The sequence below is a fragment of the Leucoraja erinacea genome, chromosome 37, assembly GCF_028641065.1.
Source record: "Leucoraja erinacea ecotype New England chromosome 37, Leri_hhj_1, whole genome shotgun sequence".
Taxonomy (NCBI): domain Eukaryota; kingdom Metazoa; phylum Chordata; class Chondrichthyes; order Rajiformes; family Rajidae; genus Leucoraja; species Leucoraja erinaceus.
This window is the reverse complement of record NC_073413.1, coordinates 4,328,320-4,345,044: the sequence shown is the minus strand read 5'-3', so window position 1 is coordinate 4,345,044 and position 16,725 is coordinate 4,328,320. Positions and strand designations below refer to the sequence as shown.

Below are 16,725 nucleotides of genomic sequence, written 5' to 3'. Positions count from 1 at the left end.
CCCGAGCCCAGACGTACCCGCTACGTTCATTCACCGTGCTTACCACGAGTTTGATTTTTTAAAAACTCGCGAGAGCTCTTGGAATGAACTCGTACCGTGGGACAGGGCTGTAACTCAGCGGGTGAGAGAGCATCTCTGGAGAGAAGGAATAGGTGACATTTCGGGTGGAGACTCTTCTTCAGACCGAGAGTCAGGGGACAGGGAAAGGAGAGACATAGAGAGATGTAGAGAGATACAGAGTGCTGTCCTCATTTATTGAACTGGAGTGAGATTCACAACTTTAGTTGAAAATTGTAGCTTGGGTGCTGTCTATGTGGAGTTTGTACGTTCACCCCGTGACCTGCCTGGGTTTTCTCTGAGATCGTCGGTTTCCTCCCACACTCCACAAAGACGTACTGTACAGGTTAGTTGGTTTGGTGTAAATGTAAAATTGTCCCTAGTGTGTGTGTAGGGTAGTGTTAGTGTGCGGAGATCGCTGGACGGCATGGACTCGGTGGGCCGAAGGGCCTGTTTTCGCGCTGTATCTCTAAACTAAACCACCCCACTTTTACTCCAATCTGGATTTGAAATTGGGGACTCCCACAGGAGATAGTAAGTACTGAGCTTCTCACCACCATTCTGCTGCCAAGGGCAATAAATGGCATCCTTCCCAGTGACATCCATATAGGGTGATTTCACTAAAGGTCACTGGAGCGTAGATCCGCACCCACGTGACCAAAATTCTCAAGTGGAGGACACTCGAGGGTTCGGTACATGTTAGTGGATGGGAAAAAACGCATTTTCCCACCCGTTAAAAACATAGAAAACGGCGAGGTTGTGAGCTGCAATTTACTGTGCCAGTCGGGGTGACCGTGAGGCACAGCTACCTAGATTTACAGGGGAAAAAAGATAGCAAGTAAGGTAAATTCAAGAGGGAACTGAAGGTGCCAAACCGGCGGAAATGAACAGCCAACATTTGCCGTGGATATTTACAGGTCCAAAATATCGGGAATTATCGCGTTTGCTCGCTGAATTTCATCAAAAGTAAGGCATTATTAACTTACTTTTGATAAATTCAGCGAGCAAACGCGATAATTCCCGATATTTTCGACCTGTAAATATCTACGGCAAATGTCGGCTGTTCATTTCCGCCGGATTGGCACCTTCAGTTCTCTCTTGAATTTACCTTACTTGCTATCTTTTTTTTCCCCTGTAAATCTAGGTAGCTGTGCCTCACGGTCACCCCGACTGGCACAGTAAATTGCAGCTCACAACCTCGCCGTTTTCTATGTTTTTAACGGGTGGGAAAATGCGTTTTTTCCCATCCACTAACATGTACCGAACCCTCGAGTGTCCTCCACTTGAGAATTTTGGTCACGTGGGTGCGGATCTACGCTCCAGTGACCTTTAGTGAAATCACCCTATAACGTGGTTAAATCAACGGGATGACTCTTCCCTCAGGAATTCCCCACCACTTCCACCGTGCAAAATCTCCAGCCCTTTCATTGCTCCCCTCGTGCTCGCTCCATGTCTCCCAGCGCCCTCTGGAGAACAAAGGGGCAACAGTGCAGCCAAATTAGTGTGGGTATTTATAGATACCGCCTGAGATTCACGTGGGACCGGCCCTCTGGCCCTAACGTGTGTGTGTGTGTATGTGACTGACAAAGCAGCATTGAGGCAAGTCCCACATGAGTTCTTCATGTGACCAGCCCTTGTCCTTTGTGTCAGGCACCAGGCGATAACATCTCTGGCCTGCAAACAGTGCAAGCTGAGCTTATAACTCAAGGTAGACGACATTCTTGATTTTGCACACCTCTATTAGATCACCCCTCATCCTCCTGGGCTCCAAGGAGTTAAAGTCCCAGCCTGCTCAACTCTCGAGTCCTGGCAACATCCTTGTAACATTCTCTGCGCCCTTTCCAGCTTGACAACATCTTTCCCATAAACACGGTGACCAAATCTGAACACAATATTCTAAATGTGGCCTCACCAATATTTTATATAACTGCAGCATGACCTCCCAACTCCTATACTCAGTATTCTGGCTGATGAAGGCCAATGTGCCTGGGTTTCAACAACTAAGTTACAGAGATAGGTTGAATAAGTTAGGTCTTTATTCTCTGGAGCGCAGAAGGTTAAGGGGGGACCTGATAGAGGTCTTTAAAATGATGAGAGGGATAGACAGAGTTGATGTGGACAAGCTTTTCCCTTTGAGAATAGGGAAGATTCAAACAAGGGGACATGACTTCAGAATTAAGGGACAGAAGTTTAGGGGTAATATGAGGGGGAACTTCTTTACGCAGAGAGTGGTGGCGGTGTGGAATGAGCTCCCAGTGGAAGTGGTGGAGGCAGGTTCATTGGTATCATTTAAAAATAAATTGGATAGGCATATGGATGAGAAGGGAATGGAGGGTTATGGTACGAGTGCAGGCAGGTGGGACTAAGGGGAAAAAAAAAATTGTTCGGCACGGACTTGTAGGGCCGAGATGGCCTGTTTCCGTGCTGTAATTGTTATATGGTTATATGGTGCCGGAAGCCATTTTGGCCACCCCTGTTAACCTGTGATTGAGCTATGGAATGGAAGTGCTCAAGCATCATGTTGTAACTATTCATGACATTTGTGAGGCCACACATGGAATATTGTTCCACACCTATCCCTTTTCTCCAGAGATGCTGCCGCTGGGATTAGCACAGATAGGCTTCTTGGTCAGCAAGGCCACAAAGAGCCTGTTCCCATGCTATGCGACACTGAGTTTTGATGACAAAGTCGGAACTTTTTTTTTGCTTTGCCTATCCTTATCCATTTTTTAAACGATGTAACGCTGTGTAATGTCGGTACGGGTTTTGTACGGTTCTGGGACTCCCCTTTCTGAACATCTTCAGCTCTCTTTTGAGTTGTGAATCGGTGGAATTCTCTGCCTCAAGAAGGCAGTGGAGACCAATTCTCTGGATGCTTTCAAGAGAGAGTCAGATAGGGCTTTTAAAGATGGCGGAGTCAGGGGATATGGAGAGAAGGCAGGAACGGGGTACTGATTGTGGATGATCGGCCATGATCATATTGAATGGCGGTGCTGGCTCAAAGGGCTGAATGGCCTACTCCTGCACCTATTGTCTATTGTCTTTTCTCCATTTTGATGGCCCCTAATTTCACTGCAATGAGCCAGAGAGACAGACAGAGAGAGACAGAGAGAGAGAGAGAGAGAGAGAGAGAGAATAGATAGAGAGTGAGAGAGAGGTGGACAGAGAGAGAGAGAGCCAGAGAGACAGAGAGAGAGAGAGAGAGAGAGAGATAGATAGAGAGAGAGAGAGAGAGAGAGAGAGAGAGAGAGAGAGAGAGAGAGAGAGAGAGACAGAGAGAGAGAGAGAGAGAGAGAGAGAGAGAGAGAGAGAGAGAGAGAGAGAGAGAGAGAGAGAGAGAGAGAGAGGGGAGAGAGAGAGAGAGAGAGAGAGAGAGAGAGAGAGAGAGAGAGAGAGAGAGAGAGAGAAGAGAGAGAGAGAGGTGGACAGAGAGAGAGAGAAGAGCCAGAGAGACAGACAGAGAGAGAGTATTGGTCTCTGTCCAATACTGGGGTATTGTTCAACATATCCCTGAGCATCAGCTTATATTTTTCCAGTTGTCTGACTGTGAGGTATCTTTGGATTTTTAAAATATTAAATGCTTCAGAAATGCAAGATGATGGAAATAGTATGAATTCTAATCTCTCTCTCATTCTTTCCACCCTGCCTGGCTCATTCTCGTATGCACAAATTCTCTCTGACCCTATGTTGCACTCCTGGTGTGCTCTCCTCCTGGCTTGCCCTCATACTCCCACCATCTCCCCGTCTCCCTCCAATTCTCTCGCTCAACCTCTCTCTCTCTCCCTTCTACCTGGCTCTCTCTCGTCTTTCTCTCTTTTCCTCACTCTTGATCTATCTCTCAATTTCTCTGGCGCTCTTCATTTCTTTCTCTGTGTGTTTGCCTCTCTCTCTCTCTCTCTCTCTCTGGTTCTGTGTGCGTGTATGTCCCTCTATGACATGCTCACTCATTCTCTCTTCCCCTGGCTGTCCATCTCTCTCTCTCTCCCTCTCTCTCTCTATCTATCTATTATCTCTCACACTCTCCCTGTCCATCTCTCCTCCTCTCTCTCTCCCCTCTCTCTCTCTCCCCTCTCTCTCTCTCTCTCTCTCTCTCTCCCTCTCTCCCCTCTCTCCCCCTCTCTCTCTCTCTCTCTCTCTCTCTCTCTCTCTCCTCTCTCTCTCTCTCTCTCTCTCTCTCTCTCTCTCTCTCTCTCTCTCTCTCTCCTCTCTCTCTCTCTCTCTCTCTCTCTCTCTCTCTCTCTCTCTCTCTCTCTCTCTCTCTCTCTCTCTCTCTCTCTCTTCACTCTCACTCTCACTCTCACTCTCTCTCTCTATCTATCTATCTATTCTCTCTCTCACTCTCTGTCTCTCTGCCTCTCTCTCTCTCTCTCTCTCTCTCTCTCTGTCCACTTCTCTCTGTCCACTTCTCCCTCTCTCCGTCTCTCCCTCTACAGATTTTCTCGATTGTTGTGTTTGGATCGATCGTGAACGAGGGGTATGTGAACCGTCCGAACGAGATCGAGGAGCACTGCATCTTCAACCGTAACGCTAACGCCTGTAACTACGGCATCACCATTGGCACGCTGGCCTTCTTCGGCTGCCTGGCCTTCCTCACCCTCGACGCCTACTTCCCGCAGATCAGCAGCGTCAAGGACCGCAAAAAAGCCGTCCTGGGGGACATCGGATTTTCGGGTGAGTGCCGGGTGGGAGGTCGGATCTTCGGTAAACATGGAAACATAGAAAATAGGTGCAGGAGTAGAGGCCATTCGGCCCTTCGAGCCTGCACCGCCATTCAATATGATCATGGCTGATCATCCAACTCAGTATCCTGTACCTGCCTTCTCTCCATATGGAGAGAAGCCACAATGGCCACATCTAACTCCCTCTTAAATATAGCCAATGAACTGTGGCCTCAACTACCTTCTGTGGCAGAGAATTCCACAGATTCACCACTCTCTGTGTGAAGAAAAATGTTTTTCTCATCTCGGTTTTAAAGGATTTCCCCTTTATCCTTAAACTGTGACCCCTTGTCCTGGACTTCCCCACCATCGGGAACCTCTTCCTGCATCTAGCCTGTCCAACCCCATAAGAATTTTGTAAGTTTCTATAAGATCCCCTCTCAATCTTCTAAACTCCTAAAAATGATGGGCGTTGGGTGACAGTTTCTCTTTGTTTTTCCTCTCCTTCACCCCCCCCCCCCCCCCCCTCTCTCCCCGTAGCCTGCTGGTCCTTCCTGTGGTTCGTCAGCTTCTGTTTCCTCACCAACCAGTGGCAGGTGACCAACCTGGCGGAGGACAACCCGCTGAAGGAAGGGGCGGACGCGGCCCGTGCTGCCATCACCTTCTCCTTCTTCTCAATCTTCACCTGGGTGAGTACTGGACCCACTGCCCTTCCTTACCAAAGCTCCCGGAGTGGGTTGCTCCTGCTTTCCTCCCTCTGCCCCTCAAGCCCGAGGTCAGAAGCCACTCTACACACCTGGTCATCTCCTCTTGCCTGTTGTAGAAACACAGAAAATAGGTGCAGGAGTAGGCCATTCGGCCCTTCGAGCCTGCACCGCCATTCAATATGATCACGGCTGATCATCCAACTCAGTATCCCATCCCTGCCTTCTCTCCATACCCCCTGATCCCCTTAGCCACAAAGGCCACATCCAACTCCCTCTTAAATATAGCCAATGAACTGTGTGGCCTCAACTACCTTCTGTGGCAGAGAATTCCACAGATTCACCACTCTCTGTGTATGAATTTGTTTTTTCTCATCTCGGTCCTAAAACATTTCCCCCTTATCCTTAAACTGTGACCCCTTGTTCTGGACTTCCCCAACATCGGGAATAATCTTCCTGCATCTAGCCTGTCCAACCCCTTAAGAATTTTGTACGTTTCTATAAGATTATATTAGATTAAATTCAATTTTATTGTCATTGCTCTTTTCCCCCCCCTCAATCTTCTAAATTCTAGCGAGTACAAGCCGAGTCTATCCAGTCTTTCTTCACATGAAAGTCCTGCCATCCCAGGAATCAGTCTGGTGAACCTTCTCTGTACTCCCTCTATGGCAAGAATGTCTTTCCTCGGATTAGGAGACCAAAACTGTACGCAATACTCCAGGTGTGGTCTCACCAAGGCCCTGTACAACTGCAGTAGAACCTCCCTGCTCCTATACTCAAATCCATTTGCTGTGTGTTAGTGTAGATGGCAGCTGCTGACTGTACCAGCCCCACAAGTCCCAAAGCTCTGTTCATAAGTCGAGAGTATTTTACCCTCATATGTGCCGACATGGAACGATTTAAATTCACACCAGCAGCAGCACAACAGATATGTAAACATGCATCGGTCGACTGTAGAGTTTAGAGCTACAGCATGGAAACAGGCCCTTCAGCCCAACTTGCCCATGCTGACCAACATGTCCCATCTACACCAGTCCCACCTTGCCCGTGTTTGGCTCGTATCCCTCTGAACTGGAGATACCAGAGCCAAACCAGGCCCTTCGGCCCACCGAGTCCTGCCTGACCGGTGATCACCGCCCCGTACACTAGCACAATCCCACACACGAGAGACATTATACAACTATTACTTGTGGGCGGAGCGCCAAGGCAAATTCCTTGTATGTGAATACTTGGCCAATAAACGTACTTACTTACTTACTTGTTCCAAAGCCGATTAGCCTACACAACCTGCCCGTCTTTGGAGGGTGGGAGGAAACCAGAGCTCCCGGAGAAAAACCCACTCGCTCACAGGGAGAACGTACAAACGCCATGCGGACAGCACTGGCAGTCGGGGTCGAACCTGGGTCCCTGGGGCTGTGAGGCAGCTCTAGCCACTGTGGTTGGGTGGCGAGGAAGTGGCAGGGGCTGGGTGCTGGCTGGTTGCCTCCGTGTCAGTGCCCAGCGAGGGGATGGATGCACTGTGGGTGGCCCGGCTCAACGTGGCTCCCTGTCTCACCCACATTCCCGTTACAGGGCTACCAGGTACTGCTTGCGATGGAACACTTGAAGGACATCACCTTCTCTGAGGAATACAATAAACTGTTCCCAGCACAGCTTGCCTAACCGCTGCCCCTACACTCTGTCTCTACCCCCCCCCCCCCCCCCCCCCCCCGCCCCCCCGCCAACTCTCACTCACCCTATTATTACTTCAGGACTCAGTGTGTGTGAGTTCATAAGTGAAAGGAGCAGAATTAGGCCATTCGGCCCATCAACTCTACTTCCCCATTCAATCACGGCTGATCTATCTTTCCCTCTTAACCCCATTCTCCTCCCCACAGCCCCTTGACACCCACACTTCCTGGTCTGAAGAAGGGTTTCGGCCCGAAACGTTGCCTATTTCCTTCGCTCCATAGATGCTGCCGCACCCGCTGAGTTTCTCCAGCATTTATGTCTACCCACACTAAACCCTTTCATCTCCAGTCTCTGGGATGTGACCAGCAGAATCAGGCCGTTCGGCCCATTGAGCCTGCTCCGCCATTAGATCATGGCTGATCGATCTACTGTTCCCTCTCAACCCCATTCTCTCCTGCTTTCTCCCCATAACCTTTGTCCGATGCCCTTACTAATCAAGAACCTGTCAATCTCCGCCTTATACCCAATGGCCTGGCCTCCACTGCTGACTGTGGCAATAAATTCCACAGATTCACCGCCCTCTGACGAAATAAATTCCGTCTAGCCTCCATTTTAAGGGGACGTCCTTTTATTCTGATGGTGCGTCCAATGGTCCTAGACTCTCCCACTACTGGAAACATTCCGTCTTGGGCCTGTTTGAGGATTACTTTAGCCAACCCCTGTCCCACAGCCTTCACTCCTCTCTCAGTCAACATGTAGGTTCAAGTCTAACGCCTCAGTGCAGTGCTGAGAGAGTTGTTGGGAGAATCTATCTCCGGGATGAGAGGTTGAATCTCCCAAGGCTGGGGGTATATAGGATCCAATGGGCGAGGCCTCAGTGTCCTGGTGTCAACATTTATTGAAAACAAAATGGAGAAGGACAACAGTCTGGCTTCATCACCGTGCTGTGTCAGGAGGGACTTGCCGCACACAAAATGGCTGCCAACTCAGCGGGACAGGCAGCATCTCTGGAGAGAGGAGGGATAGAATGGATGATCTTTCGGTTCGAGACCCTTCTTCACACGAGAGGCTGAAGAAACGTTGCCCATTCCCTCTCTCCAGAGATGCTGCCTGTCCCGCTGAGTTAAAGCCCTGCCCCACTGTACGAGTTCATTCCAAGAGCTCGCTCTCCCGAGTTTGCCCCGATTCGAACTCGGAGAATTACGGCAATGGCCGCTCGTGGGTACTCGGGGCTCTCGTGGACATTTTTCAACATGTTGAAAAATCTTCACGAGCTTGCCGCGTTTCCCGAGTACCTGCCGTTAGCGTTACGGGCCGCTAAGAGACGTCCCCGAGCTCCGAATGTACATTCTACGTGCTTCCACGAGTTTGAATTTTTTTTTTTTAAACTCAGGAGAATGAACTCTTGAATGAACTCGTACAGTGGGACAGGGCTATTACTCCAGCGTTTTGTGTCTATCAGAGGGGTTTAGGGATGGCACGAGAGTTTGAGGGTCAGGCAACCGACACACAGATTAATGTGGGAATGAGGGAGTTGAATGAATTTGAGGTTGATGAAGAGACCAAGATTGGAGGTGAACAGGTGGCTTACCCCTTGGGGTGACTCCTATATGGTCGTCGCTGGATTTTCAACATGTTGAAAATGTTTGGCGACCTGCTGCGGCTATGACGGGTGCTGGCAGTCACCAGGAAATATCGGGTAGATGAGAGGGGTCTATTAGTGTGATCACTGGTCAGTGTGGACTAGGTTGTCCAAAGGTCCCACGCTATATATCCAAACTAAACAATATCACGTTACAATGAGGATGCCTCTCATTTAGAAAATACTTGTGACACAGTTTGCAAAGACAGTACAAAATTGACACACATAACTCTCCCTTCCTCTCCTCACTGCTTCACGGCTGCAGGTTCTGTGTCCTCGTGACTTGAGGCTGTTTTGAGGAGGTTTTAGTAACTTTTGCCAGGTTAATCTCCAGTGATGCAGCTACTCGCTGAGGCCCTCCATAATCTCTCTGCGTGTGTGTGTGTGTGTGTGTGTGTGTGTGTGTGTGTGTGTGTGTGTGTGTGTGTGTGTGTGTGTGTGTGTGTGTGTGTGTGTGTGTGTGTGTGTGTGTGTGTGTGTGTGTGTGTGTGTGTGTGTGTGTGTGTGTGTGTGTGTGTGTGTGTGTGTGTGTGTGTGTGTGTGTGTGTGTGTGTGTGTGTGTGTGTGTGTGTGTGTGTGTGTGTGTTTCGATCTTCATGGCAAATGCCACAAGTATTCTTGCTGGAATGTACTGCATCACCTTGTCGTCTGGCTTCTCAAACTGCTTAATATGTTAACGACAAACTCTGGTCTAACTTGCAATGTGCTTTGCTCGCGAGTTTTATGTTTTAACATTTTGTGCAAATTAACACTAACGGCAGCGTCCTTCCCCCTCGCTCGCTCTGTCTCGCCTGCAATCTCCCCTCTCCGCCCATCCCATCCTCTCCCCGTCTCCCCCCCCCCCCCCCTTTCCCCACCACTGTCTCAACCCTTCCCTCTCTCCTCTCTCCATCTCTCCTCCCTGTTCTTCCCCTCTCTCCTCCCTCTCTCCATCTCCGCCTCTCTCTTCCCTCCACCCCTCCCCCCTCTACCCGCTCCCCTCTGTCCTACCCCACCAACGTCTCTTCCCCCCCCCCCCCCCACACCTTGCCACCTCTTCTCTTCTCATCTCTGCTTCCTCCTCTCTGTCTCCCTCTCCCATCTCTGCTCTTCCCGCTCTCTTCCCCCCCCACCCCTGTCTCTCTTCCCGCTGTCCCCCCCCGTCCCCCCCACCCCACTGCCTCTTGTTCCCCCCCCCCCCCCCCGGGTTGAGCAGGCGGGCCAAGCGTTCCTTGGCTACCAGCGGTACCGCCTGGGTGCCGACTCAGCGCTCTTCTCCCAGGACTACACCGACCCGAACCTGGACGCCTCGGTGCCCTACGTTTCCGGCGACGAGATGGAACCGCCCGGGTCCTACCAGCAGCCGCTGTCGGGCGGCGCCTACACCAGCGGGGCCGACGGCTACCAGTCGCAGGGCTACTGAGCGGGGGGAGGGGCCGAGGCTGCCCACACAACCCCCACCATCCATCCCCCAGTGGGGCAGCTACACACTTTACTGGGCAACTCTGCATCCCAGCCCGAGGCGGCTTGTGGCCATCAGCGTGTCTCGACTAGACCCAGGCAGGTAGTCCTCATCTCCTCGTGGATCAGTCACGGACATCAGAGAGTCAACAAACCCCTGGGCTCTCGACCGCTTGATAATACCTGGGTCAGCTGATCAGTGGTGGGTGGGAGACATATCACAATTATATTTATATGTATGTATGTATATGTACCCATACATACACATATACATGCATACATACAATTACACACACATACATATATACACACGTATACATGAGTAGGAACTGCAGATGCTGGTTTAAACCGAAGATAAGACACAAGAAGCTGGAGTAACTCAGCGAGTCAGGCAGCATCTTTGGAGAGAAGGAATGGGTGACACTTCAGGTTGAATCCCTACCTTGGAAGACAGTAGGAAGAAGGGTCTCGACGCAAAACGTCACCCATTCCTTCGTTCCAGAGATGCTGCCCTGTCCTGCTGAGTTACTCCAGCGTTTTTGTGTCTATAAACATGTACATATGTGTTTGTGTAGGTGTGTGCGTGTATATAATGTGTGTGTGTGTGTGTATATATATATATTATATATGTATGTGTGTGTAGGAAGGAACTGCAGATGCTCCAGCATTTTGTGTGTATCTTATTTGTACGTGTGTTGCTTTGAGCCAGTTAAAGTGGTACCCCTCACTCACCTCCCCTCAGTAACTCCCCAGTGACACAGTTTCCCCATCCCCTCTACAGCCCCCCACTCCCCTCCCCTCCACACAGACACGCCCACCCATCCATTGCTTTGTGTATGTGAGGGGGGTTTCAATTCCTCCCCACCCCATTATTTCCTCCTTCCCCCCCCCCCCCCCCCCCCCCCCCCTTGCTGCCAGGGGAGGGGAGGTGGGAGTGGGGTTGGTCGGTCATATCCGTCAGGCAGACGGGGAAGATGAATTAGGTTCTACCTACTCGTTAAAAGCACAATGTAGCAGTAGGGCGATTGTGGGGGGGGGGGGGGGGGGGGGGGGATTGCATGGGAGGAGGAAGAGAGACAGATAGGAGGGGGAGACAGACGAAGAAGCAGAGAAGAGGCAGAGAAGAGGGGGAAAGGGAGGGGGAGAGAAGGAGAGAGCAGAGTAGGGAGAGGGGGAAGGGTGAAGGATAGGGGGGGAAGGAGGAGGGAGGGGAGGAGGGGAGAGGGGGAGTTTGAAGGGGGGAGGCGGAGGGGGAAGGAGAGAGGGGGGAGGGGAAGGGAGGGGGGAAAGGAGGGAGGGGAGGAGGGGGAAGGAGAGTGGAGGGGGAAGGAGTGGAGGGGGGGGAGAGGGAGGGGAAGAGGGGAGGGGGAAGGAGGAGAGAGGGGGAAGGAGAGGGGGGGGGTGAGGGAGGAAGGAGAGGGAGAGGGAGGAGGGAGGGGAGTGGGGAGAGGGGGGAGGGTGAAGGGGAGAGGGGGGGATGAGGGGGAGGGGAAGGACAGAGGGGGAGCCGGGGGGGGGGAGGGGGGAAGGGGAGGGGGGGGGAAGGGGAGGGGGGGGCGGGAGGGGGGGCGAAGGAGAGGGGGGGGGGGAGGAGAGAGGGGGAAAGGAGGCGGAAGGGGAGAGGGGGGGGAGAGAGAGGGGGAGGGGAGGGGAAGGGAAGGAGAGGCGGGGAGAGGGGGAGAGGGGGAAGGATAGGGAGAGGGAAGGAGAGGGGGGAGAAGGAGAGGGGGGGGAAGGAAGGAGAGAGGGGGGGAAGGAGCGGAGGGAGGGGGAAGGAGCGGGGGAGAAGGGGGGAGAAAAACTGCCCTCTCAGAGCTTCCTACCCCAAACCCTGACCATCCCTAACTCCATCAAGCCTAGGGAAGGGGGAGGGGTAGAGTTGCCGCCATGTGGGATTGGGCCCGTGGGATGTGTTGAGAGGGGAGGGGGGTTGGAGTAGTTGAAGTCGGAGGCTCTTGGGTTTTGGGGCATTGGAGAAGAGGTTTGCATGCCCCCACTCCACCCTCATCATTGGACGGGGCTTTACAGGCACAGTAGCCCCTCCGCAGGTTCTTGGAGGGGGAAGCTCAGCTGGATGTCAGTCGGGGCAGGTTGTGACAAAGGGGCCGACCGGACGTTACCTGGGCGTGTGTGGGGAAAGGGTGACCCAGACCCATGATGACGGAGACCCAGAGGGTCTGGTATGGCCCAGTGTTGCCCTCACACAAACCTGGCCGGGCTGGTGATGCCAAGAGAGGGGGTGACTTCCCTCAGCCCTTTCCCCCAATCGCCCATCCCGAGCAGGTTGTCCACTTGAAACTGAGGGGGTGAAAACTTCCAACGTGCAATCATCCGGCCCTAATCACTGGCTGCGGGCCGTAGCACCGAGGAGTAACTTGTCCCTCATCCCGTCCGATCATGGGCGTAGCTAACCTGAACCCCACAGGCTCATAAACTGTTGGAGCAGATTTAGGCCATTCGGCCCATCCACTCCACCATCCAATCATGGCTGATCTATCTCCCCCTCTCATCCCCATTCCCCATGCCTTCTCCCCGCAACCCCTGACACCCGTACCAATCAAGAATCTATCATACTCCCATCTGCAAAAAATATCCATTGGCCTGGCCTCCACAGCCTTCTGTGGCAACGAGTTCCACAGATTCACCACCCTCCCGCTAAAGAAATTCCTCCTCGTCTCTTTTCTAAAGGTACGCCCTTTTATTCCGAGGCTGTGGCCTCTGGTCCTGGACTCTGCCACTAGTGGAAACATCCTCTCCACGTCCACTCTATCCAGGCCTTTCACTATTTGAGCTCTGTAGCTGCATCTACGGGCTACAGATCCCTTTATCCAATGCACATCTATCACAGTCTTGACATAATCAGTGACCCTGGTGAGGTCGGGGGTGGAGGGAATGAGTTCTGATTCTGCCCCACTATCTTAAGCACAGATTCCTGCCTCTCGTTTTAACATTGTCCCATCTTAATACAGGCCAACACCAGACAAAATAGCTTTCTATGTGCACCTAATTAATTGTGATAAGCACCTTAGCTTGCTTGTGTGTGGATGAGGAGTGGGGGAGGGGAAGAGAAGAGAGTCCCTGAGAACACTATTGCCATCTTGGTCCTGTCTTGTGCCCGTGTGATCAGTTGTATGTTCAAGCAGGGACACAGCAAGGAACTGCAGATGCTGGAATCTTGAGGGGGAAAAAAATGCAGGGCTGGAGGAACTCAGCAGGTCAAGCAGCCTCTGTGGAGGGAATGGGCAGGCAACGTTCTGGGTAGCAATTCTTCTTCAGTCCCAACCCTAAAGGCCGTCCATCCAGTCCCTCCATAGATGCTGCCCAACCTGCTGAGTTCCTCCACCACTTTGTCTTTTGATTTGACACAGATTGGAGCTGGGTTGTAAAGGTCCCTGGCCTTGGGTTTAGTTGCAGCTTGGCTCCTCGCCACACCTGGGGTGAACCGTTTTCTCTCTGCTCTCCACCCCACCCCCCCCCCCACCCCCTCTAAATCCTCTAACCCCTCCAGATCCAACCAACACGTGGCCACAATCTCAATACCTCCTGCATTCCAATACCAGGTCAGAGTCCAGCACAGGTCAGAAAGAGTCCATACATTCTAGGAGCAGTTAGACCCATCAAGTTACTCCACCATTCAATCATGGCTGATCTATTCCCTCTCAACACCATTCTCCTGCCTTCTCCCCATAAACTAACCCCCCCACCCCCCCCCATACTAATCAAGAAGACTTCATTTCTTGAATGTGCTGGAGTAAAATTGGCCCCCGATACGAAACATCGCCCGTCCATTTCCCTCCGCAGATGCCGCCTGACCCGCTGAGTTCCTCCGATAGTTCTTTTCCATTCTTTCAACCCAGGCAGCAGAGGCCTTTAGAACCTCCGGGCTGGAGAGGAAATGGGCTGGGAAATGGGCCCGCCATTCATTGGCACTTGGGGCAGTCACCGTGATATGGGATGGAAGCCCATGGCCGGTATCAGGTGGAGAGCAAGATCCCACGGAATCCAGGTACCACCCACCCTCAAGGTGGAAGGGTGGAAGGGACTGAGCCACAGTCAGTGAACCAACTGGTCAGCAGTCAGTGGTACAAGATGGAAAACCAACTGGTGGTGGGTAGAGTTGCTCACCGTCGGCACAGGGTTGGTTTGTAGGAAGGAACTGCTGGTGCTGGTTTACAAAATGCCGGAGTAACTCCAGTGGGTCAGGGGGCATCAATGGAGGAAAGGAATGGGTGACGTTTCGGGTCGAGATCCTCCCCAGTCTGAAGATGGATCTCGACTCGAAACACCACCTACTCCTTGTCTCCAGAGTGGCTGACTGTCCCGCTAGAGTTACTCCAGCACTCTGTATCCATCTTGTGTTGGTTTGTTGGACTTCCACAGCACACAAGACCAGCAGTGGGAGACCCTGGCTTGATGGCAAGGTCTGAACGAGGGTTGGAGTGGGGGACTGCCTGTCTAAATATGCTGTCTTATCAAACCTTATCTACAGATTGCCTAGTATTGTGTGTACAGACCGGGAACAATTGCAACTTTAAACAACAGATCCTTAAAAGTTTAAGAGTGTATAAATCTGTATTTCATATAGTATTTTACTGTTGTATTTAAACAAAAAAACATTTTTTGTGTTACTATGTATATGGGCTAGGCCCAGGCTCTCTGAGGTAACGGTGGTGAGTGAAGGCATCATTGTTCTCCTGTATATAAAAGGCAACCTATTGAAAACCACTACAGATGCAGACGCATCTGACTTATTTAATCCATTGCAGAGACTAACTAGGCCGAGGGGGAAGATAAGGGGCATCAGGGCTTGAGGTAGGACTTGGGATTGTTGCCTATGATGTGGGTGTCAATTGGGGGGGGGAATGTCAAGAGAAGGGGGAGGTTCTTTGTGGTTATGTCTATTGGGGTCCTCTCTATGGCCAGCCACTGGGGTGAGGTTCTGGGAGTGTGCAGATGGACAATAGTGAGGCCTTTACTCCAAGGAAGGGTAGCTGGTGGAAGCGGATATCTTCGGTCTCAGCTTTGCTTCTTCTTATTCCATTTCTATTTAACCAGCACGATCGACAGAGACGTCCTCTGGCAGTGACCCAGTCCCAAGCCACTCTCCCATCCCGTCCTCTCTGGAGTCCCAACCTTCCCAGATGGGAGCACTGCGGTGGTGGGATATCACCGGGCCCACCTTCCCGCTGTCAGGTGTAGAGACGGGATCCTGTGGGTGTTGACCTTCAGCAGAAGCAGGCAGGTTCACCCCAGCTGGTTTAAACTGTAGACACAAAATGCTGGAGTAACTCAGCGGGACAGGCAGCATCTCCGGAGAGAAGGAATGGGTGACGTTTCGGGGTCGAGGCCCTTCTTCCTTCAGACCGTTCTCGGCCCCCTTCTCTCCGGAGATGCTGCCTGTCCCCGCTGAGTTACTCCAGCATTTTGTGTCTATCTTAGGTTCTCCCCAGGGATCTGCTCAACCTTTGTTACCCCCCCCCCCCCCCCCCCCCCCACCACCACCAACCAATCAATCAGTTTTATTCGACACTAGCACATAAAGTGCGAGTGATATGAATTTGCCAGCAGCGGTACAATACAAAAGAACACACACTAAAAAACACAACATGCCACCGTGGCATGATGCCCAACCCTTATCCGCCCATCACCAATTCCTGCCTGGGGGAGTTGGCTGTGTGTGGAAAGGCTGCTCGGATCCCCACGACACTGAACGCTCTCGATCGCTGGAAAGATGTTCTGAGGGAGACGGAAAGGAGTCTGTTTCTTCCCAGAACCAACATGGAGAATTGACCAGTGTCCTTGCCTGCACTCGCATCATCAGCCAGCCAGGGGGGGGGGGGGGGGGGGGGAGAGAAGTAAGACATGGGACAGGTGAGGAGGGAGCAGTGGTGGGTATCTATCTACCATGACTGTGTGGAATTTACCAGTGAGATTTAAAACCTCCCCTTCACCGCAATCTACCCATATCACCCCTGCCAACACCTGGTACAGAGATTTCCGAATGATGCCAGGCTTGCCAGCCCTCAGAGAGCACACTGCACTAGCCACCACTAACTTATTGCCGAACAAGTGTAGCATTCTGTGTATCGACTTCATGGTGTGTATATGGAGCCCACGTGGCTTTAAATGTCGTTGCCGCCGTGCGCTCCCCCTCACGGCGCGGCCTGTGTTTGTGGTACGTTGAGACGATAGCAAATATTTAACTGTAAAATTGTGATTCTCAATAAAGATGTTTGAAGTAGTAAAACTGCTTTTTGGTATCACTTTGAACGAAAACAAATGAAATTTTTAGTTGTTTAGAGATGCAGCACAGAAACAGGCCCTTCTGCCCATCGAGTCTGCACCGGCCAGCGATTGCCACATACTAGCACTATCCACACTAGGGGCAATTTACGATTATACACCAAGCCAATTAACTTACAAACGTGTAAATCTTTGGAGTGTGGGAGGAAACCGGAGCACCTGGAGAAAGGTGGGAGGATGTACAAACTCCATACAGACAAGCACCAATGGTCAGGGTCTCTGGCGCTGTAAGGCAGGAAATACACCACTG

The 16,725-nt window shown here is 51.8% G+C and overlaps 1 protein-coding gene across 2 annotated transcripts in view; it reads left to right on the top strand.

The window, feature by feature from the left end:
• LOC129713803 (synaptogyrin-1-like) overlaps positions 1–11,061 on the top strand; it is a 28,265-nt gene extending 17,204 nt beyond the window's left edge. Inside the window, exons 2-4 of one of the 2 annotated variants that reach the window (XM_055663108.1) lie at positions 4,491–4,728; positions 5,256–5,404; positions 9,928–11,061. In XM_055663108.1, the coding sequence (XP_055519083.1) occupies positions 4,491–4,728; positions 5,256–5,404; positions 9,928–10,134 (594 nt within the window). In that variant the 3' untranslated portion in view covers positions 10,135–11,061. Of the gene's footprint in view, positions 1–4,490; positions 4,729–5,255; positions 5,405–6,991; positions 7,120–9,927 lie in introns of those variants that run through there. The other variant, XM_055663110.1, reaches the window with a different exon arrangement.
• Positions 11,062–16,725: the final 5,664 nt, after the last annotated feature.